This window comes from Rhododendron vialii, chromosome 4a (genome assembly GCF_030253575.1).
Source record: "Rhododendron vialii isolate Sample 1 chromosome 4a, ASM3025357v1".
Lineage (NCBI taxonomy): Eukaryota > Viridiplantae > Streptophyta > Magnoliopsida > Ericales > Ericaceae > Rhododendron > Rhododendron vialii.
Genome location: NC_080560.1, coordinates 33,714,643 through 33,741,784, shown reverse-complemented (window position 1 = coordinate 33,741,784; position 27,142 = coordinate 33,714,643). Strand labels below are relative to the sequence as shown.

Sequence of the window (27,142 nt, the reverse complement as noted above, 5' to 3'; positions counted from 1 at the left end):
GCTTTTTATAGTAAAACAATACCAGTTTTTACTACAATTTAATCATAATCAATCCCACAGGGTACAACTATAGTCCATTAAAAGCTAAAATCTGATCGACATCTGTATCTACAACTATCGCAAGCACGCAAGGATGTGCTTGATATTTGCTCAAATCTAAGAACCTAAAGCATAACTAAGGCTAGTTTTGGATTAAAAAGTCAAATTTGCTTTTTTTTTTGCCTTTATTACAATGTTTTTCACATTTGTTAGTTTTACGTCAAACTTTTGTCTCGACGAGAGGAATCGAAAAAGACAAAAAAAGAGAGTAAAAAAGACTGCCTATTTACCAAGGATTGGGGACTCTGGTCATGCCACCATTGTGGGAGAGCAAGTTGAATGGAAAAAACCCATGAATGGGTGGGTTAAAATTAATTTCGATGGGGGACTGGACAATCACCGGAAGTCAAGCGGGCTAGGCATTGTGATCAGAGACTCGCGTGGTCATTTTAGAGCGGCTAGAGCTTTTCACTTCGGTTTTTTGATGAGCCCATTAGTGTTGGAGGCGATGGCGGCACGAGAAAGTTTGGTCTTTGCGAAAGAACTTGGGTTGCAAAAGGTGCATATTGAAGGAGATTCCCAATTGGTGATTGGCATGATTCAAAAGCAGCAAGATGTCAACACAGCAGTTGGGGTTCTAATTGCGGATGTGACCCGGCTAAGGCAAGAGTTTGAAGATACAAGAGTGAGTTTTATTCGAAGGATTGGCAATTCGGCGGCGCATGTTGTGGCCAAAGATGCTGTGAGAGGGAGTGGGATTCGTTCGTGGGAATTCTATCCCCCCCCTTGGCTTTTTTCATCCATCATGTGAGGATGAGAACCCTTCTTGATGTATTTGATTTTATTTCCCTGAGATTAATAAAATCTATCCTAAACTTTGGAAAAAAAAAAAAAAACTTAATTTTGTCTTTATTAAAAAAATTATGAGTTTCAATCATAATTTTTACTTTTTTGATTCCTCTCGTCAAGACGAATCAATAAGTCACAAAAGTTTAACGCAAAACTACCAAATGCAATTTTTTTCTGAATAAAGACGAAAAAAAGAAGCCAACTTTATTATTTTAATCCAAAATCACCCCTTAGTTTCAAGTCAGCAATAGCAACTAAGAAATATAGAAAGATGATAGAAACGCTTGCTCTGCAGATAGATCGTTTTAATTGAAAATATTCTTACATATTTCCGTCATGTTGTACGTTTTCTCATCTAAATAACTCATCTCAAGTCTACATTAATTAATTATCAAAACGAAAAAGGCAATAAAATAACTCCGGACAAGGGGAAATATGAAAATTATGTGAGGACTTTTCTATTTTCTTGTTAAATTTTTATTCCAATTCATCTTGCTTCGAAAAGGTAACAAATAGAAAATATAGATCAAATTCGGGGAAAAAAAATAAACAGATGGATAAAAACCAAAAAAAATAAAAAGTAAACTTTTCCGTTTATGATGGGTATTTTCTATTTTATCCAATTTTTATTAGAATTCTTCAAAAGAGTCTAACGGAATGGACGTAATGTGAAATTCGAGTTCATATTTAGCTAAAAGGTTTGAATCCTAGTTTGAACTGGACGAGACAGTCTGAGTCCGAATCCGGATTCATAACGGAATGGACGTAATGTAAAATTTGAGTTCATATTTAGCTATAGGATGTGAATCCTAGTTTGGACTGGGCGAGACAGTCTAGATTGAAACCATTCATTGGCATAAACAATGGTTTGGATTTATTCAAAGACTCTCTCGTAAAAGAGATGAGTCTTTGAACAAATCTCACCTATCCATTCCAAAAATGAACGGTTGATACATGAACTGTCTCGTCGAATCCAACCTTGGACAGAAGAGATCCATTGCCTTTGCTACTCTTCTAGTTGAGTCTCTCGTGGGTGTTTGCTTTCAACTATAAATACATCATCAAATAGAGAATACAAAGCCGGTTGGATTTGTCCCCCCCCTCTCTCTCTCTCTCTCTCTCTCTCTGTATAGAGCGGGCGTAAACGAGCGGGAAGCGGGCCTGCGTCCTGGTTTTGCTCGCGTCCACAAAACCCAAGTATCAGAGTCTCCGCAACACACCATCACGAGAGAGAGAGAGAGAGAGAGAGAGAGAGAGAGAGAGAGAATCTCGTCGTTGGAAAAGAATATTTGCCTTTTCGGCTGCCCTCACAAAAAAGGTAAAAGTTCTCACCTTTTGTGCACATATTTATTACTCCACGTTTTAATGCCAGTAATCTCTCTCTCTCTCTCTCTCTCTCTCTCTCTCTGCTATTTGCATGCATGAACAAATATTTTGGTTAGTACTTTTTCTACGAATATATATGTACAAATTTGTGCATACGTGTATACGTGATCTGGGTTACTAAAGTTCAATTAGGTGGGTTTTATTTATCTTTATTCTTGAATGGATCTGATTTGATGCTGCAACATTCTCTCACGCATAGAAGATTCTCCCTTTCAATGTGGTTGCAAGGGGTACAATACATGTAGGCAGGGGTGTACAGCTGTAGGTATGTTTTTATTAATATGTCTGATTGGGTTTTCGGACTGGGATGAGATCCTCTCCGCTAACTGTCCCAAGATATGTTTTGTAGAATCCGTACTTGTAAGACAACTTCAGCAACTTTCCGGGATACTGGGACAGTTACCGGAGATGATCCACTCCCTTTTGGATTTTGGGATTTGCCTGGGGTTTTGACCATTATACTCAAAGACGGGGAAGGAATTTCTTTGGGCTTGATTTTGTACTTTGCGTTTTGCATTGTCCAGATTCGATGAACCAAGGAGGGACCTTTCGGTTCGACCTTCCGAATGCCCGACTTCATTCATAGAAAATTTCCACACTTTTTTCCTTGAAATTGTTGATTCTTGTAAAGTGGGTTTTTGGATTGTTTGATTTGTGCTTATGTCTTGTTTGTCCTGGTGCTTTCTGTATTGAGAATTTGAGATTCGTATAGTTGAATACGACAAAGGAGGGTGTATATCATAATGTTTTGAGAAATTTTTATTTTTATTTTGCCAATATTGTATACGTCGAGAGGATTAACAGGGTGTTTGTAGGTTAGTCCACAAGGAGTTTCAGATGCTATCCATAGCCCTGAATTCCTAACACCCACGACAGGGCTCGAATCTTGGCCTCCCACATAGCTAAAAGATGCCAATTGGACTAGAGCCCATTGGCGGGTCTTGAGAAATTAACCCTAGTGATATATAGGTAGATATACGTATACTTGTGTGTATATTTCTATTGATACGTAATTAACCAAGTGATGATCATATGGAGAATTTTGTTTACATATCAGAGGTTCTTGTATTCTGTTTTCCCAGGGTATGCACTCCACTAATTGGACTTATCCCCTCCACACACATATACACTCGTGCCAAAAAAAAAAAAAAAAAACCTTACGCAGTTATGATGCTTGCAGGGTTTTTAATTGCATTTTTGGAATATGCAACACATAGGTGATGTGGTCATACATAGGTCGATATTGTCCAATATGTAGGGGAATACAGCTATGGGACTTCCAATATCAGCTGATTATGTAACGGCCGGTGCGATACCTAACTACCCAAATTTAGTACCCAGGATTTTTGCATCTGTAATTTCCTTTGTTTTCTTAATTGTTTTGGACTCGGACAGTCTGTAATTGTTGTTTTTGGGAGTTAAATACATGAACCGAAAAATTTGAAGATGTCCCATGAAGCACACGTCCCAAGGCGCAAACGAGATCATGGTAGAGCAAACATCCACTAGGAAACAATTTTTTATCCTTAAGGCTATCCCATCTAGTCAGTTGCAGGCTGTATGTATGATATTTGGAGGTGATATTAGCTTTCTTGTTGAGGCTCTCATTAGATAAATTTTCAAATGTCGGATATTAATGTGATGTTATAATTTGGATTCATTTAGCATATGGAGAATGAGCTTGGGTTAAAAACAAATGGTAACATTTTGTGAAACTGTATGTATATGTGTATTTGCGGTACTCCGTTCAGTTGGGATGTTATCGTGTTGAGAATCTTGCGATGGATATTACTATGAGGTATAGTTTGAATTCATGTAGCATATGGAGAATGAGCTTGGGCCAGAAAATAGTCATCAAACATTTGCAGAACTGTACGTAAATGTGTATGTAGATGAACGTTTTCCAAAATTGCAGGATTTCAGTTGGGATGCTATTGTGTTTGAAAGTTATTCAAATTATGTTCTAGTAATCTCTGTTAAGGTTGCCGTTTGGAAGTTCATGGGCATGAAATGGTTTTGACATTTTTATTCCTGATGGGAAATCAGAATACTCTGCATTTTCTACCTTTGGTATCTCCACGTCTAGCTTATGACAGAGCTTGAGTATAATCCAGTACCGGTAGAAAGTGCAAGATATTTATCACAACTGTTTCTTTACTGTAAGTTGTGTTTTAACCTTTTTCTTACTGTGAATGTTAACAATGGCAGCACGGGTATTGCAGGTAAACTTTCAAAGATATAGCAGATTGCTTAGCTGCAAATTACCATGGCGGAAGATGGAGACTACACAAATGATGGGACAGTGGATATCCATAAAAACCCTGCCAACAGGAAAAAAACTGGAAACTGGAAGGCTTGCCGCTTTATTCTTGGTACGGTCTTCAGCCTTGTTTACTTTTCAGGGAAAGAAAGAGAAGTACTCGAAACCCTTATCTTACTTAGATTTACTGTTCAGTTGACAAGAACTTGCGACCCGTTTTTTTAGTTTTTTTTTTTTTTTGATCAGCCCGTTTTTTTAGTTTGTCCACTAGGATTAGTTTCCCCTCAAAGCAGTTCCCTAGTTTTTACAATATTCTTCTTCAAATGAGCATGTACCAGGAAATTTACTCCATTTGTGTAACATCATTTCCCGCAAAACTTGCCCACACAGTTTCTAAAATAAGTTGTCGTCTAATGAACTTGACTATGAAATGGTTTTCACAGGAAATGAATGCTGTGAGAGGTTGGCATACTATGGTATGGGGACCAATCTGGTGAACTATCTTGAGAAACGTCTCAACATGGGGAATGTCCGTGCATCAAATAGTGTCACAAACTGGTCAGGAACCTGCTACATCACACCCTTGATTGGAGCTTTTCTAGCTGATTCCTACTTGGGTCGATATTGGACAATTGCCAGTTTCTCAATCATCTACGTGTTTGTAAGTATACCCTTCAATTTTTTTTGGGAAGCTTAAAAACTAGATTTAAATTCAAAGCAAGCTTTGCAAACTGCAACTTGTCTTCCATTTGGTGTATATGTGAATCAAATTGTCCCTAAGTCTTCATCAATATAATCCCCATCAGTCAAGCAGCCTCGAGATTTCAATTGTTGGTTTAAAGTTCATATTGTAATCGAGTATTTTTAAGACCTTGAGCTAACTCCACATCTTCTTTAAAAAAGATCATCTTCTCTTGGTACCATCTTGTCCAATACGCAAGGAACTAAGTTACTGTTGTTTCTGTTGAAGCGGCTGAAAGGTTTCTGTTTCCTAAGACACGGGAATGAATTATTGGTCAGATGATGGCACTCTAGTGTTTCCGTTGGAAAACACGAAACACACCATATCATACTTTTAGCGCCATATACCAAACCAGTTAATTGTATTGTCACAAATTTAAAAAAACAAATAAGAATTAGTTCAGTTATTAAATCATCGAGCCTTTGAACATTCACGTTTCTGTTTGGAAGTAATATCAACTTCTTTGTCACTTTCTAAATGTTTCCAAATTATATTCAACATTTCTGATTCTGTGCTGACCGGAAAAAACCAACCGAGACGAATTGCCAGTATAATGACTTAATGCTGCCCTGGAAATTGATGAACTTCTTTGGCGTTGTAGGGAATGACACTCTTAACAGTATCGGCTTCAGTCAAAGGACTGAAACCATCATGCGAAAATGACGTTTGCCACCCAACATCATCCCAAACTGCTATCTGCTTTGCAGCACTCTACTTAATTGCTCTTGGGACAGGTGGAATCAAGCCGTGTGTCTCATCCTTTGGTGCAGACCAATTTGATGAAACTGACAAAACTGAGAAGAAGAAGAAGAGCTCCTTCTTCAACTGGTTCTACTTTTCTATCAATGTGGGCGCGCTTATTGCTTCCTCAGTTTTGGTTTGGATACAGATGAATGTGGGATGGGGATGGGGGTTTGGTATACCAGCAGTTGCGATGGCGATTGCAGTTGTGTTTTTCTTCTCTGGTAGCCGATTGTATCGGCTCCAAAAACCAGGTGGGAGTGCCCTGACGCGGATGTTTCAGGTGGTGGTTGCTTCCTTGAGGAAATCAAATGTAGAAGTCCCTGATGATAAGTCACTTCTTTATGAGATTATAGATGCGGAATGTAACATTCAAGGAAGCCGCAAGCTCGAGCATACCGGAAAGTTGAGGTAATTATACTAAATAGTATTGCCGATGATGGAAAACGTTCTATGTCAACTCGAATAATTCATCTCACAAATTATGCTTCTGACCTTCCGGATACTAGATAGTGTACTGTGCTGTTGAGCAAGGATGTTAGCAGGCCTAAGACTAGATAGATCTAACATTTGAATCATACAGGCTTTGAGGTCCACATCCGGGTATCTAATGTGCCCTAGATGTTTTAAATCATCTGTGGATTTGATTGAATGGAAAACATGTTTTCAGTTGTTAGATTGCAATTGCCTTTTGTGATCTACCATCTCATTATCTTGTTTATAAAAGCCAAATTGGACCCTTATGTTCCTAGCTTTCCTTCAAGTTCATCATAGCTAGAAATGTATCTGAAAGGGTGCTTGTTTTAGTTTTACATCTCACAAAAATGAGTAATGCCATTTATAGGGGATCTCTGCAGAATAGAATGGTGTGGAAATTTCGAAATTGCGAAAACTGTCACTGCGCCATCATTCAGTATAATACTAGTACAAGACTAGAGGAGTCTTTCTGCCTTAAATGCTAGAGTATCTCAAGATTAGGGTTCCAACTATAGGTCGTTACGTACTGTATCAGTAGTTATGTTATGGGATTGTGGTATGGACCGGCCAATAATGTCCGTTTTGCTGTATGACCGATACCATTTGGAATCTCAATACCCAATTTGATATCCAGAATGGACATGAGGATTTCTCTGTTTTATTGGAACTTGTTTTCTTCTATGGGATTGCTAAGCTAGCTTCAAAATTTTCAATCTCCAGTTCTTCAGTTTTTTCCACAGTTGCTAATTAGAACTACCCATTTCCAGATTTTTCGACAAGGCTGCAGTGGAGACCGCATCTGACCAAGTCAAGGGCGCTGCTAACCCGTGGCGACTCTGCACCGTGACCCAAGTTGAAGAACTCAAGTCCATCGTCCGGTTACTCCCGATCTGGGCCACCGGAATCGTCTTCTCCACCGTCTACAGTCAAATGAGCACCATGTTTGTTCTCCAAGGCAACACAATGGATCAGCACATGGGTCCAAGGTTCAAAATTCCATCCGCGTCCCTCTCCCTCTTTGACACCCTCAGCGTCATCTTCTGGGCCCCGGTGTACGACAGACTCATCGTGCCATTCGCAAGAAAGTACACCGGTCATGAACGCGGATTCACTCAGCTTCAACGCATGGGAATCGGCCTCGTTATTTCCATCTTCTCCATGGTAGTCGCGGGTGTACTAGAGGTGATTCGCCTCGACTTTGTCCGAAGGCATAACTACTATGATCTGGAGGAAATTCCCATGTCCATATTCTGGCAAGTCCCTCAATACTTCCTCATCGGATGCGCGGAGGTTTTTACCTTCATCGGGCAGCTGGAGTTTTTCTATGACCAGGCTCCCGATGCGATGAGGAGCTTGTGCTCGGCTCTCTCGCTCACGACTGTTGCGTTGGGGAATTACTTGAGCACTCTGCTCGTTACAGTAGTCACGAATGTGACCACGAGGAATGGGAAGCTCGGTTGGATCCCGGATAACTTGAACAAGGGCCATCTTGACTATTTCTACTGGCTTCTGGCTATTCTCAGTGTGATTAACTTCTTTGTGTACCTCTGGATATCCAAGTGGTATACTTACAAGAAGGCCAAAGGAACCGCCTCGTGATATATACAGTATTATGGTGGTAGCTAGGGACGAAAACTGTTTCGTGTTTGGTTGCTGATTGTTTCTGTTTCTGCTATTTGTTTCACGGCTTGAACCAATGACATGGTGATCGCTTGTAGATATTTCACACATGTTTTTTGAATTAAAATCTATCCCAGTATTTGCTTCATGCTCTCTCTCTCTCTCTCTCTCCTGAAGTTCTAGTATTGAAAATGTGAGATATGAGGTCCCATTATGGTTCTTATTTTTTGAATAAAAACAAAATTATGTCAATTGTCTTTATTTAAAAAAAATTTGGTTTTGATACTTTTTAATTTCCTCTAGTCAAGATGAAGCAAAAAAACCACAAAAAAATCGATAAAAAATCAACAAATGCGGAAATTTTTTGAATAAGAACAAAAAGAAAAAGAAAAAGAAAGACATTTGACTTATTAGGCCTAAGTTTTAACCGTTATAAAAGTCCCAGTTCGGGTCAAATAATCCACTTTGGTTTTCTCTGTCTTTATTTAATTTTTTTTCCTCATCTGTTAGTTTTACGTTAAATTTTGTGAATTATCGGCCCATCTCTTCGAGAGAATTAGGAAAAAAAAATTATGATGGAAATTCAAAAAATTTTGAATAAAGAAAAAAATAAGTCAATAATCTGTTGTTTTGATTTTTTTTTTTCCGACTACTACTCTCCGCTCTCCTCCGACCTTGCAGTCGACTGAGAGGTAACCCGATGACGAGAACCATCCCTCTCAGTTGACGGCCAGAGCGGAGGAGAGTAGTAGTTGGAGTTTTGCCGTCGATTTCATCGGAGTTTGGTCACTGCCGCAGAAAGGAGTTTTGTCGCTGTAGAGACTAGGGCTTTTTTCGGGAGGATAAATGGGTTTGGTCTCTATTAAAAGCTTTAATTGGGTATAAAAAGGTAAGTTTGAAGTTGGTTAAACATCGTACGATTTACATATGTATCCCAATACGCGTCGTATCGTATGATACTCCACTCGTAGCGTACGATTTCTGTACATTTACGAGACGTTGAAAGATACGTATAGTTTTCCATGCGATACGATACATATCGTACGATACGTATAGAGTATCATACGATTTCGACAACACTGAGTATTTTACCAATCTTATTTTTCTTTTGAGATTTTAAGGGAGAGAAGATTAGGAAAGAGGAAGATTTGAAAGATAGGAGAGAAAAATTGAGAAAAATTAGGAAAGATTTAGAGAGAGAAATATTTAGAAAATTAGGATAAAGAAAGGATAGTTTGGGGTTTATTTGAATTGGCTTAATTACTTATTGCCCCCTTTATCTATATACTCCATTCGTCCATTTTTAAGTGTTTTGCTTCGTAATTCCAACTTATTAAAAAGACATCATCATTATACCTTTTACATCAACTTTTTCCTCCACTTTCCCTACTTACCCATCATCATTACACTTTTACTTACTTAATTTTTAAAATGGAATCTACTTTTAAGGACAAAATAGATAATTCACCAACTTTTACTCACTAACTTTACAAAATGGACACTTATTAAGGGACAACCTAAAATGAAATACCGGACTATAAATAAGGGACGGGGGGAGTACATTTTTTACTTTACCCCCTCCAACTATAAAACGGTACAACCTACCCCCTTTATCTATTAGAAATGGCCATAAGCCAAACTCTGTTAATAGAAGTTAGTGTGATTACAAATGTACCCTTGGTCTGGTGGGAATGGGGAATGGGTACTAGAATTTTTTTGGCGGGAATTAGAATGGCAGGTGAGACCTCTATTTTAATATTCTCTCATTCCTAGATATTCCTCACTGTACTCTTTGTCTGGAACCCAAAAATGGCTTTTCTACAAGCCACCTAAAGCTATCAAACAGTGGACAGAGCATCAAATCCTGCCATTTCTTACTCTCTGATTAATTTGTTTCATTTGCAAAGTGAAACAGAAAAAGGTTTGAACCTTTACCTTTGTGAAATGATTTGTAAAATGTCCACTACATAGAATTTCGTATTTTAAAAGGGTTGTTAAATCATTTGCATGTGAAAGTTGTTGCTGTGATTGTGAGGATTTATACCATTTTTTTCATTTATTACTAGTAGGCCCAAGGAAACTGTAGTTAATATTGTACATTTGTTTTCTATGCATGTGTTTTGTTTGTTTTTTTGTGTTTGATAATGTTTTTGTCAAGTAGCAGTAGATTCACTAAGGCCCCGTTTGGGTAAGCCAAGGGGCTTATTTTTTTGTCCTTATTCAATTTTTTTTTTCGTATTTGTTAATTTTTCGTCAATTTTTTGGGGATTATTGCATGGTCATGACAAGAGAAATCTAAAAAGTAAAATTACGATCGAAACCTAATTTTTTTGAATAAAGACAAAAATAAGCTAATAAGTTAATTTTTTCGTCTTTATTAAAAAAATAGATTTCGATCATAATTTTATACTTTTTAGATTTCTCTCGTCATGATGATGCAATAATTTTCAAAAAATTGAAAACAAACTAACAAATACGAATTTTTTTTGAATAAAAACAAAAAAATAAGTCAGTTGACTTCTTTAGCTGAACGGATTATTTTTTTGGTTGTGGTCCCCGAAACACTAAATGTTTTTCCTTGTTTTCATGCCTGGCAGTTGAGCCCTTTAATGGCTTCTCAAAAGTTCACATTAAATATTCACTATGGGGGAAGAATGGTGTTTCCCCATATGACATATGGGGGTGGGTTGGTGGGTGAAAGAGATGAACTAGGGTTTTATTTTGGGGTATGTGGCTATATCTATTTTTATAGTGTGTATTTATTATTATTTTTCCTTTTTTACGGCCCTTTACCGATCAAAACTAACGGCAGGGCTAATATGTTATGAATTGGAAGATAAAGGGGGTAGGTTGTACCGTTTTATAGTTGGAGGGGGTAAAGTGAAAAATATGTATAAATAAAGGGGACAATAAGTAATTAAGCAATTTGAATTTGAAGATGCCAACTTAATTATTTAAATCAACTAGGATGGAGACTTAGAGCCCGTTTCAGAACACTTCTTAAAAAATAAGTACATATTTCACATTTTCAAACTCAAAAATAATGTAAATGAAAAATAACTTTTAATTTTTTTTGCACCATATTAAAGATCTCAATGAGATCTTTCAAACAAGATCCATATTGCATATTTTTAGATTTCAATAAGCTTATCGTTTTTTAGCTTAAAATTGTCTTCTTAAAAAATAAGTACTTATTTTGCGTTCCGGAACGGAATCCCAAAAAAAAAAAAAATTTATGTTTTAAAAAAACAATTTCAAACTTAAAAAGTATGGATTTATTGAAATTTAAAAATATGCAATATGAATTTTGTTTGAAAGATTTCGATGAGATCTTTTATACGATGCAAAAAAAATTAAAAAATTATTTTTTATTTACTTTAATTTTTGAATTTAAAAATAAAAAATAAGCTGCTTATTTTTTAAAAACGTGAAATAAGAATCTCTAGGGGACCCTATTTAAAGTGCAAGGAATGAGAGGCTCCAAAAACCAGTAAGGTACACTTCTACAGTTCTACTGCCTCTCCCTCTCTCAGAAATGATGATTTGCCCCTAAACCATTCAAACCCCCTTCAGTACTCCCACCATTAAGCATGCAAATCCCACACTAATCTCACTGTGCAAATCCAAAGAACCCAATTCTGAGGAATCCCCACCTGAAGGAGATGTTCAAAAACAGGAACTGCTTGCCAGAATTGCAGTGCTTTGAACAGTTAGAGATCTCAATGAAGCCAGTGCCAAGGTCTCCTCAACTTCTTAACATGTTTTGGATAGCTTTAAGTTTATGTTTTCAAGATTCATGTTTTGCTCCTGTCCACTCTGTCTATTCCCTCTACCGTTGGAACCATGTTTGACAGCAGCTCCTCCTGTCAGAACACTCCCTTCCAGCCCGTACAGTTGACCAACACTTCCCCCTGCAACCCCGGATCATCTCTCTTGGTGACGTTCAGAACTCCATCACACATCGAGAATCCGCAACCCCTCGAATCCAGCATCCCGAGAGAAATCATATTCTTCCTCAATCCCGGAACTTGATGGATATCTATGAGCCTCACCCTCCTTTCGTCTGACATACTAAACCGGACTGTCCCTTTGCAAACTATCTTGCTAGTTGTGTTGTTGGCCGTCCTGAAAATCCCGCCGTTTTATGCCTCGTAAACCGGATAGTGTAACAAATATGTAATGGCCTACTCCACATGGTGAATAATAAATTACTAACAGTGCCCACTTTCATTATAGATTTTGTGGTGGTTACAAGAAGTTCTTGGCTTCCCCACTTCATCATGATACTAGTTTAATTACTTTCTTTGATGGAAGGAAGCTAGAAGGTCTTAAAGAGAGATAAAGGGTCCCTAACCTAGCATCGATCTATATATATAAGCCTATGATCTCCATCAAATCAAGGCATCCAAGTCATGCAATTAGGTTAGAGAACACCTAAATCTAGAGTGTGTGAGTTTGGTGTTCAACTTAAATAACAATGACTAGAGGTTAGTTCGATCTTATTTCCGTTGCGCATACCGGTACGTGTGTTATTTATCTTATAGGAAGCTCTTCCTGTCTGCACACATGTGGACTGAACAACCTGAGTGTAACACCCAGTTCGATTTCTCGATGCTCGTGTCGACTGCACTGACCAGTAATGCACGGCCCTCAATCTCGAAGTCTGAACGCTAACTGGTTCAGAAGTTTGGTCCTTTTCCTTCTCTACTTTGTACCTCAGGCAATTCCGTTTGATATTCCCCCATGGTCGCAATAAAAGCTGATAAAACTGCGACCTTTGGATCGATCTCCTGCGGTTGGATAGGAGTCCTGTCGCTCCTGTCAAAATTTGCAGAACTGTACATAAATGTGTATTTAGATGAACGTTTCCCAAATTTGCGGTATTCCATTCTGTTGGATGTTATTGTGTATTTTGAAAGTTATTCAAATTATCTTGTACCCATTATAGTTTGAGTGCTAGGGTAATCTCCTTAAGTAATTCCCGCGAGTTTGTGGCCAGTGACACCATTAGAAGAGAAGGAAGCTAGAACTGTTGGGATAGCAGCTATGACCGTTGAGTGAGTAAGAAAAGGGACTGTATTAGCAGTGGGCGCATCTTCATCAAATAGTTTCAAATGGAATGCAAAATGGACTCTTTCCTTTACCTTTCTTAGTGAGATGAGCCTTGATGGATCTAAAACTTCTTAGCAGAGGTTTCATATTAGTAGGCGTATTTCCCACTACTCCCTTTAGGAAAAAGCGAGCTTAAGTAGGTAGGTTAGTCTCTTTTGAGGTTGCCGCTTGGAAGTTCAAAGGAAAATGATTTTGACAATTTTATTTCCTAATGGGAATCAGAATATTCTGCATTTTCTACCTTCGGTATCTCCGCGTCAAGCTAATGACATAGCTTGAATTAAGAGCTTGAGCACAATCAAGTACTGTTAGAAAGTGTAAGATTTATCACAACAGTTTCTTTACAAAGTTGTGTTTTACCCTTTTTCTTACTGTGAATTTGAAGGATGGAGACATGGGTATTGCAGGTAAACTTTAGAAGATATTAGCAGATTGCGTAGCTGCAAATTACCATGGCGGAAGATGGAAAAATCACAAATGATGGGACGGTGGATATCCATAAAAACCCTGCCAACAAGAAGGAAACTGGAAACTGGAAGGCTTGCCGTTTTATTGTTGGTAAGGTCTTAAGCCTTGTTCACTTTTCAGGGAAAGAAAGAAAAGCACTCAAAAACATTAGCTTACTTTCGTTTTTTACTGTTCAGTTAACAAGAACTTGCGACCCATGGTTTTAGTTTGTCCACTAAGATTAGTTTCCCCTCAAAGTAATTCCCTAGCATGCACGATATTTTTTCTTCAAATGAGCATGTACCAGGAAATTTACTTCATTGTTGAAATGTCATTTTCCCCCGAATAACTTCCCCACAACTTCTGAAATATGTTGTTGTCTAATGAACTTGACTATGAAATGGTTTCCACAGGAAATGAATGCTTTGAGAGTTTGGCATATTATGGTATGTGCACCAATCTGGTGAACTATCTTGAAAAACGTCTCAACATGGGGAATGTCGCTGCATCAAATAGTATCACAAATTGGTCAGGAACCTGCTCCATCACACCCTTGATTGGAGCTTTTCTAGCTGATTCCTACTTGGGTCGATATTGGACAATTGCTAGTTTCTCAATCCTCTGTGTGTTTGTAAGTAGTCCCTCCAAGTTTTTTGGGAAGCTTTAAACCTGGATTTATATTCAGAAAAATCAATTCAAATCAAGCTTTGCAGACTGCAATATGTTTTTCCATTTGGTGTATATGTGAATCAAGTTGTCCATAAGTTTAATCAATATAATGCCTGTGAGTCAAGCCGCCTCAAGATTTTATCGACTTATTATGAGGTTTCTTTTTCCCTGCGAATTGAACCCTTTTGAAACCAAGGCTCTCTAATTTTCAGTTTGACTGAGGGTGAAACGATCAAAAAACTCTGGGTTAAAGGTGGAATAGAGTATTTTAAGACCTTGAGCTAACTCCACATCTTCTGGGAGAAATGATCTTTGTGGGTATCCAAAAGAGGATCGCCACGTGGCACTTACCGGTGGGCCCAATACCCCACTGGTAAGGCAAGCGAACTCCTCCGGATTCACGACTCCTCATACCGTGCAAGCACTCTAGACTTCATGGACCTTCATATTGGGAACTCCTCTGTGGAGTCTCCAAAATACGACACTATGACATGCTCAGCCATGTCCGCTCTCTATACAACAATTAAGGCTCTTATGAACGTGGCGACTCTCAAAGACTCCTCTTGATACCCAGGTCGGGAGCAGGGCCTGGGTACCTCGCTTGGGACCTAAGGATGTATGCGGCTTGGAGGCTAGGGCTAGGGGATTGTCAAGGCTCTCCTACATGAGGCGAGCTCCACCTTGACCAACCATAGAGAGAGAGGGGTGCCGCCTACATCATCCGACATCTGCCTCAACTATCGTCATCATTACTGCAACCACCCTCATTATAACCACAACCACAACCACAACCGTGTTTATTACAACCACCCTTGATACTCGGTAAGCAACAATCCCTAGCCAGTCCATCCCTGTGGTCAGTCCATCCTTGAGACCTCCATATAAGGATGGTTCATGCACAACACCGAGACGGATTACATCGAATACACATACACACCTATACAGAGCGTACCCTCTCTAACAGCTCGTTTGGAAGGAGGATTTTCGAGAGAAAAGAAAGGGGACGGAGGGAGAAGGGATTCTCTCCCTCATTTGGAAGGATTAGGAGGTGAGAGAGGGTGAGAGAAGGATGGAGACGGGAACCCCCTCACACCTCAGTTCCGTTTCTCACCAAAAGTGGCGAGATTCCGTGAGAAAGGGAGATAGTGAGGCGAGTGAGGCGCGTGGGTGAGAGTAGATCTCACTCGCGCAACTTCCGGCAACACGTGTGGTCAACCCTCTCGTCGGATTGTCGTTGTACTTGCACCGTTGTCTTCGTCTCGTCAAGAAGAAGCTACTTCTGTGATCAAAACTGAGTTTTGAACACTTTGATTTCGGACCAGTCGCCGGAGATGGGGTTATAGTCGCCGGAGATGAAGTTCCAGTTGCCATAAATGATGTTTGGTCACCGGAGAAGAGAGAAACAGAGAGTTTCAGGTGGTCGGAGATGGAGTTGAGGTCGCCGGAAATGGAGTTGAAGTCGCCGGAGATGTGGAGAGAGTTTGATTTCTCACGATTGTTTGGATGGGTGGGTGAGAAATCACAACCCTTTCTTCTCTTTTCTCACTAATAAGGGAGACCACTCCCCTCTCTTTTCTTTTCTCACCTCCATTGCCAAAGGGGCCGTAAGGGACAACCTCAGGTACTCTTCCCGCCACTCACATCCACAATCTTCTCTCTGTATCATCTTGTCCAATAGGCAAGGAAATAAGTTACCTGTCGTTTCCGTTGAAGCAGCAGAAGACGGGAATGAAAAATTAGTCAGATGATGCAACTCTAGAGTTTCCACTGGAACACACCTGAACATCGTGAAACACGCCATGTCATAGCACAGGACACCAAAACAGTTAGTTGTATTGACCCAAATTTAGGTTTCTTGTAGATAAGAATCAGTTCCGTCATTAAATCTTGGGCCTTTTTAACATTCTCAGTTTCTGTTTGGAAGTACTATCAACTTCTCTGTCACTGTTTAAACGTTTCCTAATTATATTCTGAACATTGCCGATTCTATGCTAACCGGGAAAACCGACACAAATTTCCAGTAAGCTAACTTAATGCTGCTCTGAAAATTGATGAACTTTGTTGCGTTGCAGGGGATGACACTCTTAACTCTATCGGCTTCAGTCAAAGGACTGAAACCATCATGCGAAAACGACGTTTGCCACCCTACATCATCCCAAACTGCTGTCTGCTTCATCGCACTCTACTTAATTGCTCTTGGGACAGGTGGAATCACACCTTGTGTCTCATCCTTTGGTGCAGACCAATTTGATGAAACCGACGAAACTGAGAAGAAGAAGAAGAGCTCCTACTTCAACTGGTACTACATGTCTATCAATGTGGGTGCGCTCATTGCTTCCTCAGTTTTGGTTTGGATACAGATGAATGTGGGATGGGGATGGGGGTTTGGTATCCCGGCAGTTGCGATGGCGATTGCGGTTGTGTTTTTCTTCTCTGGTAGCCGATTGTATCGGCTCCAAAAACCGGGTGGGAGTGCCCTGACACGAATGTTTCAGGTGTTGGTTGCATCCTTGAGGAAATCAAATGTAAAAGTCCCCGAGGATAAGTCGCTTCTTTATGAGACTATTGATGAGGAATGTAACATAAAAGGAAGCCGCAAGCTTGAGCATACAAGAAAGTTGAGGTAAGTATGTTTAGTAGGTATTGCTGATGATGGAAAACGTGCCATGTCAACTCCAATAATTCATCTCACAAATTATGGTTCTATGTATTCAATAACTTTTAGAGAGCACCTTTCGGGTTCTATTATATACTGTGCGGTTAAGCAAGGATGTTAGCAGGGTTAAGACTATAGACAGATCTAATATTTGGATCTTACAGGTTTCGGGTCCACATCCGGGTATTTAATGCTCCCAAAATGTTCTCAATCATCTGTGAATTGATTAAATGGAAAACATGGTTTGATTTATTAGATTGCAATTGCCTTTTGTTGTCTACAATCTCATTATCTCATTTATGAATGCCAAATTGGATCCTCATCTTCCTAGATTTCCTTTAAGTTCATTATAGATAGATATGTGTCTAAAGGGTGCTTTTTTTTAGGTTTTACATCTCACAAAAATGAGTAATGCCATTTTTAGCGGATCCCTGCAGAATAGAATGACGTGGAAGTCTTGAAATTGCAAAAATGTCACTGCCCCATAATTCAGTATAACAATTGTGCAAGACTAGAGGTATCTTTCTGCCTTCAATGCTAAGAGTTGCTCAAGATCAGGGTTCTAAATATTGGTCATTACGGATTGTATGTATCACAGTATCAGTTCTTATGGGATTCTGGACCTCCAATACTATTATTGTAGTATGGATCGGCCGATGGCGTCCATTGTTGGTTAGTATATAGCTGTATGACCGATGCCATTCCATATCCTGATACCACAATTTGATATCGAGAATGGACATGAGGGTTTCTTTGTTTTATAGGAACTTGTGTTCTTAAATGGGATTGCCAAGCTTACTTCAAAAATTTGAGTCTCCAGTGTTTCAGCTTTTCCATAATTTCTAATTAGAACTACCCATTTCCAGATTTTTTGACAAGGCTGCGGTGGAGACCATATCTGACCATGTCAAGGGCGCTGCTAACCCGTGGCGACTCTGCGCTGTAACCCAAGTTGAAGAACTCAAGTCCGTCATCCGGTTACTCCCCATTTGGGCAACTGGAATCGTCTTCTCCACTGTCTACAACCAAATGAACACCATGTTTATTCTCCAAGGCAACACAATGGATCAGCACATGGGTCCAAGGTTCAAAATTCCATCTGCGTGCCTCTCCCTCTTTGACACCCTCAGCGTCATCTTCTGGGTCCCGGTGTATGACAGACTCATCATGCCATTCGCAAGAAAGTATACCGGTCATGAATGCGGATTCACTCAGCTTCAACGCATGGGAATTGGCCTCGTCATTTCCATTTTCTCAATGGTTGCCGCAGGTGTGTTAGAGGTAGTTCGCCTCAACTTTGTTCGAAGGCATAACTACTATGATGTAGAGGAAATTCCCATGTCCATATTTTGGCAAGTCCCTCAGTACTTACTCATTGGATGTGCGGAGGTTTTTACTTTCATTGGGCAGCTGGAGTTTTTCTATGACCAGGCACCTGATGCGATGAGGAGCTTGTGTTCAGCTCTCCCGCTTACGGCTGTAGCATTGGGGAATTACTTGAGCACTCTGCTCGTTACAGTTGTCACGAATGTGACCACAAGGAATGGGAAGCTCGGTTGGATTCCGGATAACTTGAATAAGGGTCATCTTGACTATTTTTACTGGATTTTGGCTATTCTCAGTGTGATTAATTTCTTTGTGTACCTTTGGATTTCCAAATGGTACACTTACAAGAAGGCCAAAGGAACCGCCTAGTGATGGTGGTAAGGATGAAAACTGTTGTTTGGTTGGTGATTGTTTTTGTTTGGTTATGTTTCTGCTTTTTTGTTTCATGGCTTAAATTGATTACATGGTGATTGAACTGCTTGTAAATATTTAACATATTTTCTTTGAATTAAATCTAGCCCAGTATAATGAAAGAAAAAACATATTCAGTTTCTATTTCATTCTTCCCGTCTTTCCTTTTTATTCTTTGGGAAAATGACGGCCAATGACGTGTTTCGAAACACGTCCTTGGCCGTCATTTTCCCTTATTCTTTCCCATTCATAAGCCCAATATTCAAAGACAGCCAATTTGAGTAAGAGGTGCCATAATATGTCTTCCTATAACCTTACCACTATTTTGGGCTTTTTTGTGGATTTTCTCCAAACAATTTGGGTTTCGGTCATAATTTTTTTACTTTCCTGATTCCTTTCGTTGAGACAAACCAATAATCTACAAAAAGTTTGGTGCTAAACTGACAAATGTGTTTTTTTTTAATAAAGACATAAGAGAAGAGCCAAATGGCTCTTTTAGGGAAACTTATCCTTTATAGTTTATATTCTCCAATCAAAAGCTCAGTTTTATCTATTTTGACTAGCAACAGCCTCAACAAAAGAGAGATTGGCTACGGGTAGTGAACTCATCCAGAGAAACATTATAGTAGCTAGAGAAGATCTGGTTGGAGGAGCATGCTCACTTTGCAGCCAAGAGTTAGAAACAGCAGTTCATCTTCTGCTATATTGTAATGTTTCTTGGGCTGTCTGGACAAAGATCATTAATTGGTGGGGAATACATTGGGTTCGCCCGTCATGTATTTGTTATGTGTGAGTGGTTTTCCAGCAAGTTCAGTAACGTCAAGAAGGGTGTTTGGGAAAATCTGTTTCTGTGCTATTCTTTGGTCCATTTGGTTGGAAAGAAATCAAGGGGTTTTCAGAAATAAAGAATGGGAGGAAGATGTGTTGGTGGATAGCATCAAGACTAAGGTGGCAATATGGACAAAAGTTTGCTATGACCTGAAGGAATACTTGGTTTCAAGGGGTTTTGTTTGTGTGCTGGGGTGGGTTTTGGGGTTTGCTGTTTTTGGTTCATTAACCTATTAGGATTTTTCTTACTACTTTATTAAACAAAATGCACCTTTTTTAACTTTATTCCCAAACTATGTTAAGTCTGGTTAACATTTAAAAAAAAAAAAAAAAAACCCTAATAGGTTAATGAAGTTGGGGGGTTTATGTTCTGTTTTCTGATTGGGGCTAGGGAGTGCTACTTGTGGGCTTTGGGTGTATGTGTCTCCCCTTTTTGGGTGGTTAGTGGGTTGTCTGCTTTTGTTTCTTGTGCTTGGTATGTGAGTCTGGTGTCTGAGTCTAGTGGTGAGTGTCTGTGTTTCTGTTCTGTGTTCTGGTCAGTCTCTCCTTTGCTATGTTTTTGGTGGGCTGGTGCAACTTGGGGTTGAGTTTTTCATGTCTATTGTTTATACCTTGAAGAGTTTTTGGATCCTTGTGATGAACTCCTCTCCATGTGGTTATATGTTGCTACTACAAGCCTCCTCAAAGGGGTTTCTATCAAGAGCAAGTCTGTGTTGCTGTTTTGGAGTGTCCAAGTCTATGGTTGCAACTGCCCTAGTTCTGCTGCCAAGTTTCTGCAGCTTTGTTGCTTCTTTTTTAACTCTTGGGTTAGCCACTCTCTTTGTCTGCTGCTTTGAAGGCGAAGTGGGGGTGGCTTGGCTGCAGTTTCCAGATCTACATTCTGAAGTTGCTGATGCTGATGAAGGCTGTGGATGCTGTTGAGATACTAACGGATTTCATGTCTAGCTTTTCAGAAGTTCCTTGGGCTTGTTTTGGGTCAGATCTAAGCATTAGTTTGGACTCCATGATGCTGTTGTGGTTTCTGCTTTTCAAGATTGGTAGATTAGCTCCTTGCCAAACTGGTTTTTTATTTGTTCTTGTGGGTTGCGGCTTCGACCAATGGAGGGATGAGTATGGGCATCAACATAGTTTGGGCTGTGCTCCTCATTCCAGCCATGGCCAAGTGCGCGGTTTATTTTATTTCTTGCAATGTTCTATCCTCTTGATGAATTGTTTTCTCTGCCGATCGAAAAAAAAAAGAGAGGCTAACACATCTTTAAAATATTCCTCCAATAAAACCCAACAAATATGTTGAATTACTCGGCAACTATATTCAACATTATTTTATAATACACCCTCTGTCACAATTTATTGATCCCTTTTAAGAATTCCAACTTATTTAGGGAACATCATCATTGCAGGAACATCATCATTGCACTAGTCATACATCATCATTGCAGGAACATCATCATTGCACTAGTCATACTTTTATCGTCTCTTTTTACCCTTCGAACCACCATCATTCCTTGGTCCTATGCTGTCTGTAATTTCAAAAATGAAGGGCTAATGAGTAAACTCTTCAATTTTTGTCCATTACTTTCGAACAGTGACAATATTTTTAGGACAGCAAAAAATGTCAACTGGGACCAAAAATCAGGGACGTGGGGAGTAAAAAAAGTTCAGACTCTCTCCTTCTATTAAAATTCTGTCTCATCACTTTAATAGTAAAAGATATTAAAAAAAAATTACATAAACCAGAAAATGGCTAATTAAAACTAAAAAACCTGCAATTACTAGGATTTTTTACTACGCTCTGACCAAGTATTGTTGTGTACATTCTCTGAAGTGGCCCAACAGCAGGATATACACTATATGGTCAAACTAGATAAGGTACATTGAATGAGAGGCTCTGAAAACACTTCTACTGCCTCTCTCTCTCTCTCTCCAAAAATGATGATTTCCCTCAAAGCCATGCAGACCTCCTTCGCTCCAAAGCATGCCCTTTTCCACACAAGAGTACTCCACACGAAGAATCCCACACTAATCTCACTCTGCAAATCCAAAGAATCCAATGCCGAGGAATCCCAACCTGAAGGAGATGTTCAAAAACAGGAACTGCTTGCCAAAATTGCAATGCTTGAAGCGCAAAAAGTCCGCCTCACCGATTACTTGGACGAGCGGTCCACCTATCTAACCAAATTCGCTGAAGAAGCCAATGCCGAGCTCGACCAGTTTGGAGAAAATGCTCTTAGAGATCTCAATGAAGCCAGTGCCAAGGTCTCCTCAACTTCTTAACCTGTTTTGGGTAGTTTTCAGTCTATGCTTTCAAGATTCATATCTCAAAACACACAAACACACACAAAGCAGTTGACAGTTTACGGAACTTAGTTTTGTCGGAGTTCTAATGAAGAAAACAAATCTTTATTCATTTTCTCAAAAACAATTAGGCTAGAAAGTGAATGGAATATCAAAACAGCGATTGGTTATGTTTTCAACAATACTTATACAACAACAGTAGAATCCATGTAATCCCCAATCAATGGGGTATGGACGGGGAGAAATAGAAACAAATCTAATATTTTGCAATATATGCACAAAGTGACTGCTCTCAGGAAGTTTTATCACTGAAATAACCACACCTTAGCAGTGCTCTGGATTTTGAATGAAGGAAGCAAGGTTATGAGCAAAAATTGGACAGTCTCTGGGCCTTACCTCTATGATGCCTTCTGGTTTCTTTGGGAGCATGGTTCCACGACATACCACCCTTGAGTTCCTCGATTCAATCTCTTGTTTTCAACAGTAAATTTTGAGAAGCATCTTGCAAAATTGATTCTAGAAACAAAACCACAACTAAACAGAATCCTCTAATGATTTTTTCTTTTTCTTTTTGGATATATTACCCGGTTAATGTCATTTGTGTTTTACAGATAATGGGGGATCTAGACAGCCAAATGCAAGCATTTGAAGAATCTGCAGAGTTGAACAAAGCTAAGATTGAGGAGAATCAAAAGAAGTTAGCAGAAGTTGAAGGCCTGATAGAGAAAGACAGGAATGAAGGGCTATTCTTTAAGAACTTGGGGCAGGGGAAGCCTATTGACAAAGCAAAAGCTAAAGAGGAAATGCAGAAGATTAAGGAGATTACCATAGACAGTGCCGGATCAAAGACTAGGCGGAATATTTACCTCGCATTGATTGGCTTGGTCGCCGCCGGGATCGCTGATTCGTTGATCTCTTCTTCAACCAGATGGCAAAAGGTTGCGATTCTTGGAGCGATTTTGGTGGGTTTGATTTCCCAACTCATCTACGAGCAGAACATATTGTCAAAAACAGAAAAAACAGAAAAGGAGAAAAGTGAGGACAAGAAAGATTGATGTTTTTTCTTTCCTCAGTCTAATTGTTTTGTTGTGACACTTATTACCAGATAGAAATATAGCATGAGATATAACTCCAAGTGTGATCTTTACAACTTAGAGCTGATACATCAAGCAACTTTACTTTTGCATCGACAACTAGTTTTGGTCATATTCCTTGATCACCAAAACCCATGTAACTTAGTTACTGTGCATGATGCTTTAAAATTGTACCCTTTTATACATCATTTTGCAAAAGAAAACAGAGACAAAGAAGCTTTTTACATCTAATGAGTTAGATGCTACCAGCAATACTGGTTCCATTGCCAAATTTTGCGGACGTGCCTAATCCTGAGCATATGTAGATAGATCCATGAGTAGCAAGGCTAGGCATTACTGGTTGGGTAGCAAAAATCACCATTTTCCAACTAGCTGACCATTATTCAACCAACCACCTGCAGCAATGGATTCAAAATTAGTAACTTGGATACTACAGCAGAAGTAAGAAAATCGCAGCAGACTTCAAGCAAAGAATTCAAGAAATAGTTATTCATACCTCAAAGAAATTCTTCCAATCCACAGACGAGCATTTTGGCTACAAATTCAAACACCTGTGGAAACTCAGACTAAGAGCGATAGCTGCATCAGTTATTACCTTCATTTTCACAGCTAAATTGCATTTGCAACTTATAAAATCAACTTGAAAGTGGGCATGTCTCAGTTGGTTAGAGCACTTGAAGCCCCTTTCATTTGGCTGGGTTCGATTCCCATGCCGTGTGCCCCACTTATGTGGTGGCCACCCTTCCCATTTCCCCCACTAACACCTAACTCTCTAACCCACTGATGTATATCGGCTTTGGCAAACAAACAAAAAAAAAAAACCTTATAAAATCAACTTAGGGAAACAAAAAGAGTAGCAGGGAGTCAGAAGCTCACTTCCAATGCAAGGGTCATGTCACAGCCCCATGATTCAGCACAGCTCTTACAAGTATGCTCCATGTAATGTAAGTAGGAAGAATTCCCCTTGTCAAAGCATCATTCAAGAACACAATGGCATCACATATTCTATTACAAGAACAAAGCCCTTTCAGAATAATATTATAGGAGATTATATCTGGTTGTAACCCTTTTCCTAAAATTCGGGCCCAAATAATAGATGCCTTTTGGCATTCTCGGGTTTTGTAAAGCCCCTCCATTAGTGTATTGTGGGTCACAAGATTCGGAACACAGTGGTGTTCACCCATTTTCGAGTATAAGTGCAAAGCATCTTCCACTTTGCCTACAGAGCATAGCCCATGAATCATAATATTGTGCATAATCACATCAGGCTGCAGCCCATGATCGAGAACTTGAAACCACAAGTTAATGGCCATGTCAACCTTCTTACTTTGGTAGAGACCATCCATCAACAAGCTGTAAGTGATCATGTCCGCCTTCCATCCTTTTTCCAGCATTTCCTTCACAAAGTTATAGGCTTCACTGAATCTCTCCACTTTGCATAGCCCATTAATGAGCGTGTTGTAGGAAACAACATTAGGAGAGCAATCCTTTGTTGTCATTTCTTTGAATAACTGAATAGCATCCTCGATTTTGGAAGCTCGGATCAATCCATTTAGCAGTGCATTGAAAACATATGAATTTGGCTGACAGCCATGCCCTCTCATTTCGTCAAGCAAGCGAACTGCTTCACTCAACCTCCCTACTCCACATAACCCATTGATCATGGATGAATATGCACAAATATTTAGAGCATCTCCTCTATCTTCTGCCTCTCTTAGGACCACTAAAGCCTTGTTCCAGTACCCATTCTTACACAATCCATGAATCAGCACACCATACGTTGTGGAATCTACTAGACAATTGTTATCAGCCACGCGTTCCCACATAGAAATTCCTTCGTCCACCATGCCATTCTCAAGCAACCCCCTGATCAAAATGTTGAAACTCACGGCATTACGCTTTCCCTCTTTACCCATCAAATCCCACAACTCGAAGGACTCTTTAATCTTTGCAGCTTGGCAATAGCCATTGAGCAACGCATTATATACCACCACATCCGGAGACACTCCGCTCTCAACCATTTCTCCATACACTCTCGAAGCCCCATCCACATTTCCACACTTACCCAACCCATGTATCAAACTACTATAAGTAAACAAATCCTGCCTCCGATCATTCCTCTTAAGTCGCTGCCAAAATTCCAAACTTTCATCGAACTTCCCACACTTGCACAACCCACTAATCACAACATTGTAAGTAACAACATTCGGATACACGCCCGAATCCTTCACCAACCTCTCCCAAATCTCCATGCCCCCAACAGAATCGCCTTTCTTGAAAAACCCATCAATCAAAATGTTATAACTCATCACATCAGGACTCACCCCTCTCTCAGACATTTCGTCGAACACCATCAACGCGCCCGACAAATCCCCACTCTTCGCGAGCCCATTAATCACCGTACCGTAGCTAACAACATCGGGCTTCAGTCCCCACACCCACATCCACTCCAACAACTCCCTCGCCTCACTGAATCGCAACTTCTTGCACGAAATCTTAACCAAAACATTGTAACTCTCCAAATTGGGAGACACACCCATTTTCTGCAAGTGCTTAAAAAACAACTCCGCCCTGTCCCACTGGTTACCCACAACGAACGTGTTCAACAAACAGTTGTACGACCTTATACCCGGTTCGCACCCGAAAAACTCTTTCATCCTCTGGAAAACAAACACGGCCTTATCGACCATTAGGTTTTTCGAATAGGTTTTGATGACGGTGAGTGGGATGTCTTCGGGGCATGTGAGGTTTTGGGCGCGGATGAGGTGGATAATTCGGGTCAAGTGAGGGAGGAGGGTGGGGTGGTGGGAGAGGAGGCGGAGGATGTGGTGGAAGACGGCGGGGGTATGGATGTAATTAGGGTGGGTTTTGGGGGCGGAGTAGAAGAGGGAGAGGGCTGAGGCGGGGTTGTTCTGGGATTTGAGGAGGGTGAGGAGGTGGTGAGGAGAGAGAGATTTGGGTAACTCTGCCATGAGTTATGTTTGTGTTTACTTATCATTTTGTTTTTAGGGCCATGGTTTTCAGGTGAGTGGTTTGTGGTCGGAGGTAGGGGTGTGCACGGGTCGGACGGGTCGGGTTCGGCCCCGACCCCGAACTGAAGGAGGGGGATACCCGGCCGTGTAACCAATTTTTTTGGTCGGATCAGGTCGGGTTTTGGTCGGGTCCGACGGGTCCGACCAAAACCGAAGTAAACTATATGAATTCGTTACCTTTTTAATCGGGTCGGGTCGGGTAAGAAAAAACAGCCCCCGAGCCCCGGACCGAAGACTGATTTTTTTGGAAACATGTACCCGTACCAGACCGAACCACATGTTCGGCCCCGCCCGAAACCCTTCAGGTCGGGTCTCGGTTTTTTTGCACACCCCTAGTCGGAGGTGAGGTTTTCGGCCAGCGACGGAGTTGATCTTTTTGGATACGGAAAAACCTTGGCTTTGCGATGTCAAACTAGGTCAGATGTTCGCGCTAATGAATAACTTAGAGCATCTCCCAGATGTCAAACATGACGTGGACAGTGCAACGGTAACTTTTAGCATCAATTCACTTTTCAATCGAGATGTCTTCTATTAGGCCCAATTCTACGTGGCATTTGACATGTATGAAGAGGGAGGAAGCATGCCAACTTTGACTACCTACCTCTTGTCTGCCAAATTTCAAAAATGATTGTTTGGATTTTGACAGTAAGAGTTGGAGAAGGATAGTTTAATGTCAAATAAATAGAATTTGGCATAAGGATTGGAAAGGAAGGCTTTGATGTCAAATTGGAGAAGCCAAAATGCCACATCAGCCTTCAAAAAAAATTGACATCCCCAATTTAAGGTTGGAGATGCTCTTATGCACCATATATTTTGGTTTTATTTTCAGTCACCTGTATTAAATGGGCACAATGCTAATTAAGAAAAATAATAGTTTAATATTTTTTACGGGCACAATGCTAATTGGTCTCATTCTATCCAATGAAAGTTATGTTTGATGGAAAATGCATTTGGGGTACCAAGTGGCGGTGCTCCCGTGAATCAAGCGAACGTTAATTAAAAAAAACAATTAAATATTTTTCCGATCTCGTGTTCGATGCACGCTAGTATTAGTTTCATTTTATACACTAACACGTTTATCTCTCTCTCAATCTTTATAAACAAAAAAAATCCAAAAATCTAGAAAATTTGGATTGGGGGTTTGGATGTTTTTATTGA

At 39.9% G+C, this 27,142-nt stretch overlaps 4 protein-coding genes across 8 annotated transcripts; 3 read left to right on the top strand and 1 right to left on the bottom strand.

Annotated features, from left to right (window-relative positions):
* The first annotated feature begins 1,946 nt into the window (after nucleotides 1-1,946).
* On the top strand, nucleotides 1,947-8,265 carry LOC131324823 (protein NRT1/ PTR FAMILY 8.1-like). Of its 2 annotated transcripts, none has more exons than XM_058356963.1 (5): nucleotides 1,947-2,206; nucleotides 4,497-4,646; nucleotides 4,978-5,195; nucleotides 5,878-6,428; nucleotides 7,262-8,265. In XM_058356963.1, the coding sequence occupies exons 2-5, from the start codon at nucleotides 4,541-4,543 to the stop codon at nucleotides 8,091-8,093; spliced, it is 1,707 nt and encodes a 568-aa protein (XP_058212946.1). In that variant the 5' UTR covers nucleotides 1,947-2,206; nucleotides 4,497-4,540; the 3' UTR covers nucleotides 8,094-8,265. The 2 variants fall into 2 exon arrangements, with proteins under 2 accessions (XP_058212946.1, XP_058212943.1); XM_058356960.1 differs by lacking the exon at nucleotides 1,947-2,206 and adding an exon at nucleotides 2,374-2,539.
* Nucleotides 8,266-11,608: 3,343 nt separating this feature from the next.
* Nucleotides 11,609-19,852, top strand: LOC131324824 (protein NRT1/ PTR FAMILY 8.1-like). Of its 4 annotated transcripts, XM_058356965.1 has the most exons (6): nucleotides 11,613-11,853; nucleotides 13,634-13,784; nucleotides 14,087-14,304; nucleotides 16,415-16,965; nucleotides 17,865-18,701; nucleotides 19,305-19,852. In XM_058356965.1, the coding sequence occupies exons 2-5, from the start codon at nucleotides 13,679-13,681 to the stop codon at nucleotides 18,691-18,693; spliced, it is 1,704 nt and encodes a 567-aa protein (XP_058212948.1). In that variant the 5' UTR covers nucleotides 11,613-11,853; nucleotides 13,634-13,678; the 3' UTR covers nucleotides 18,694-18,701; nucleotides 19,305-19,852. The 4 variants fall into 4 exon arrangements, with proteins under 4 accessions (XP_058212947.1, XP_058212949.1, XP_058212948.1 ...); XM_058356964.1 differs by lacking the exon at nucleotides 19,305-19,852 and having other exon boundaries at nucleotides 11,609-11,853; nucleotides 17,865-18,879; XM_058356966.1 differs by lacking the exons at nucleotides 14,087-14,304; nucleotides 19,305-19,852 and having other exon boundaries at nucleotides 11,612-11,853; nucleotides 17,865-18,879.
* Nucleotides 19,853-21,206: 1,354 nt separating this feature from the next.
* On the bottom strand, nucleotides 21,207-26,429 carry LOC131324821 (pentatricopeptide repeat-containing protein At3g09060). The gene is made up of 5 exons (XM_058356958.1): nucleotides 26,327-26,429; nucleotides 23,449-25,997; nucleotides 23,178-23,347; nucleotides 22,725-22,843; nucleotides 21,207-21,838 (listed from the first exon to the last, which is right to left on the bottom strand). The coding sequence occupies exon 2, from the start codon at nucleotides 25,922-25,924 to the stop codon at nucleotides 23,843-23,845; it is 2,082 nt and encodes a 693-aa protein (XP_058212941.1). The 5' UTR covers nucleotides 25,925-25,997; nucleotides 26,327-26,429; the 3' UTR covers nucleotides 21,207-21,838; nucleotides 22,725-22,843; nucleotides 23,178-23,347; nucleotides 23,449-23,842.
* LOC131324822 (uncharacterized) lies at nucleotides 21,442-22,993 on the top strand. Its single transcript, XM_058356959.1, has 2 exons — nucleotides 21,442-21,819; nucleotides 22,470-22,993. Exons 1-2 carry the CDS (start codon nucleotides 21,442-21,444, stop codon nucleotides 22,911-22,913), a joined length of 822 nt encoding a protein of 273 aa, XP_058212942.1. The 3' UTR covers nucleotides 22,914-22,993.
* Nucleotides 26,430-27,142: the final 713 nt, after the last annotated feature.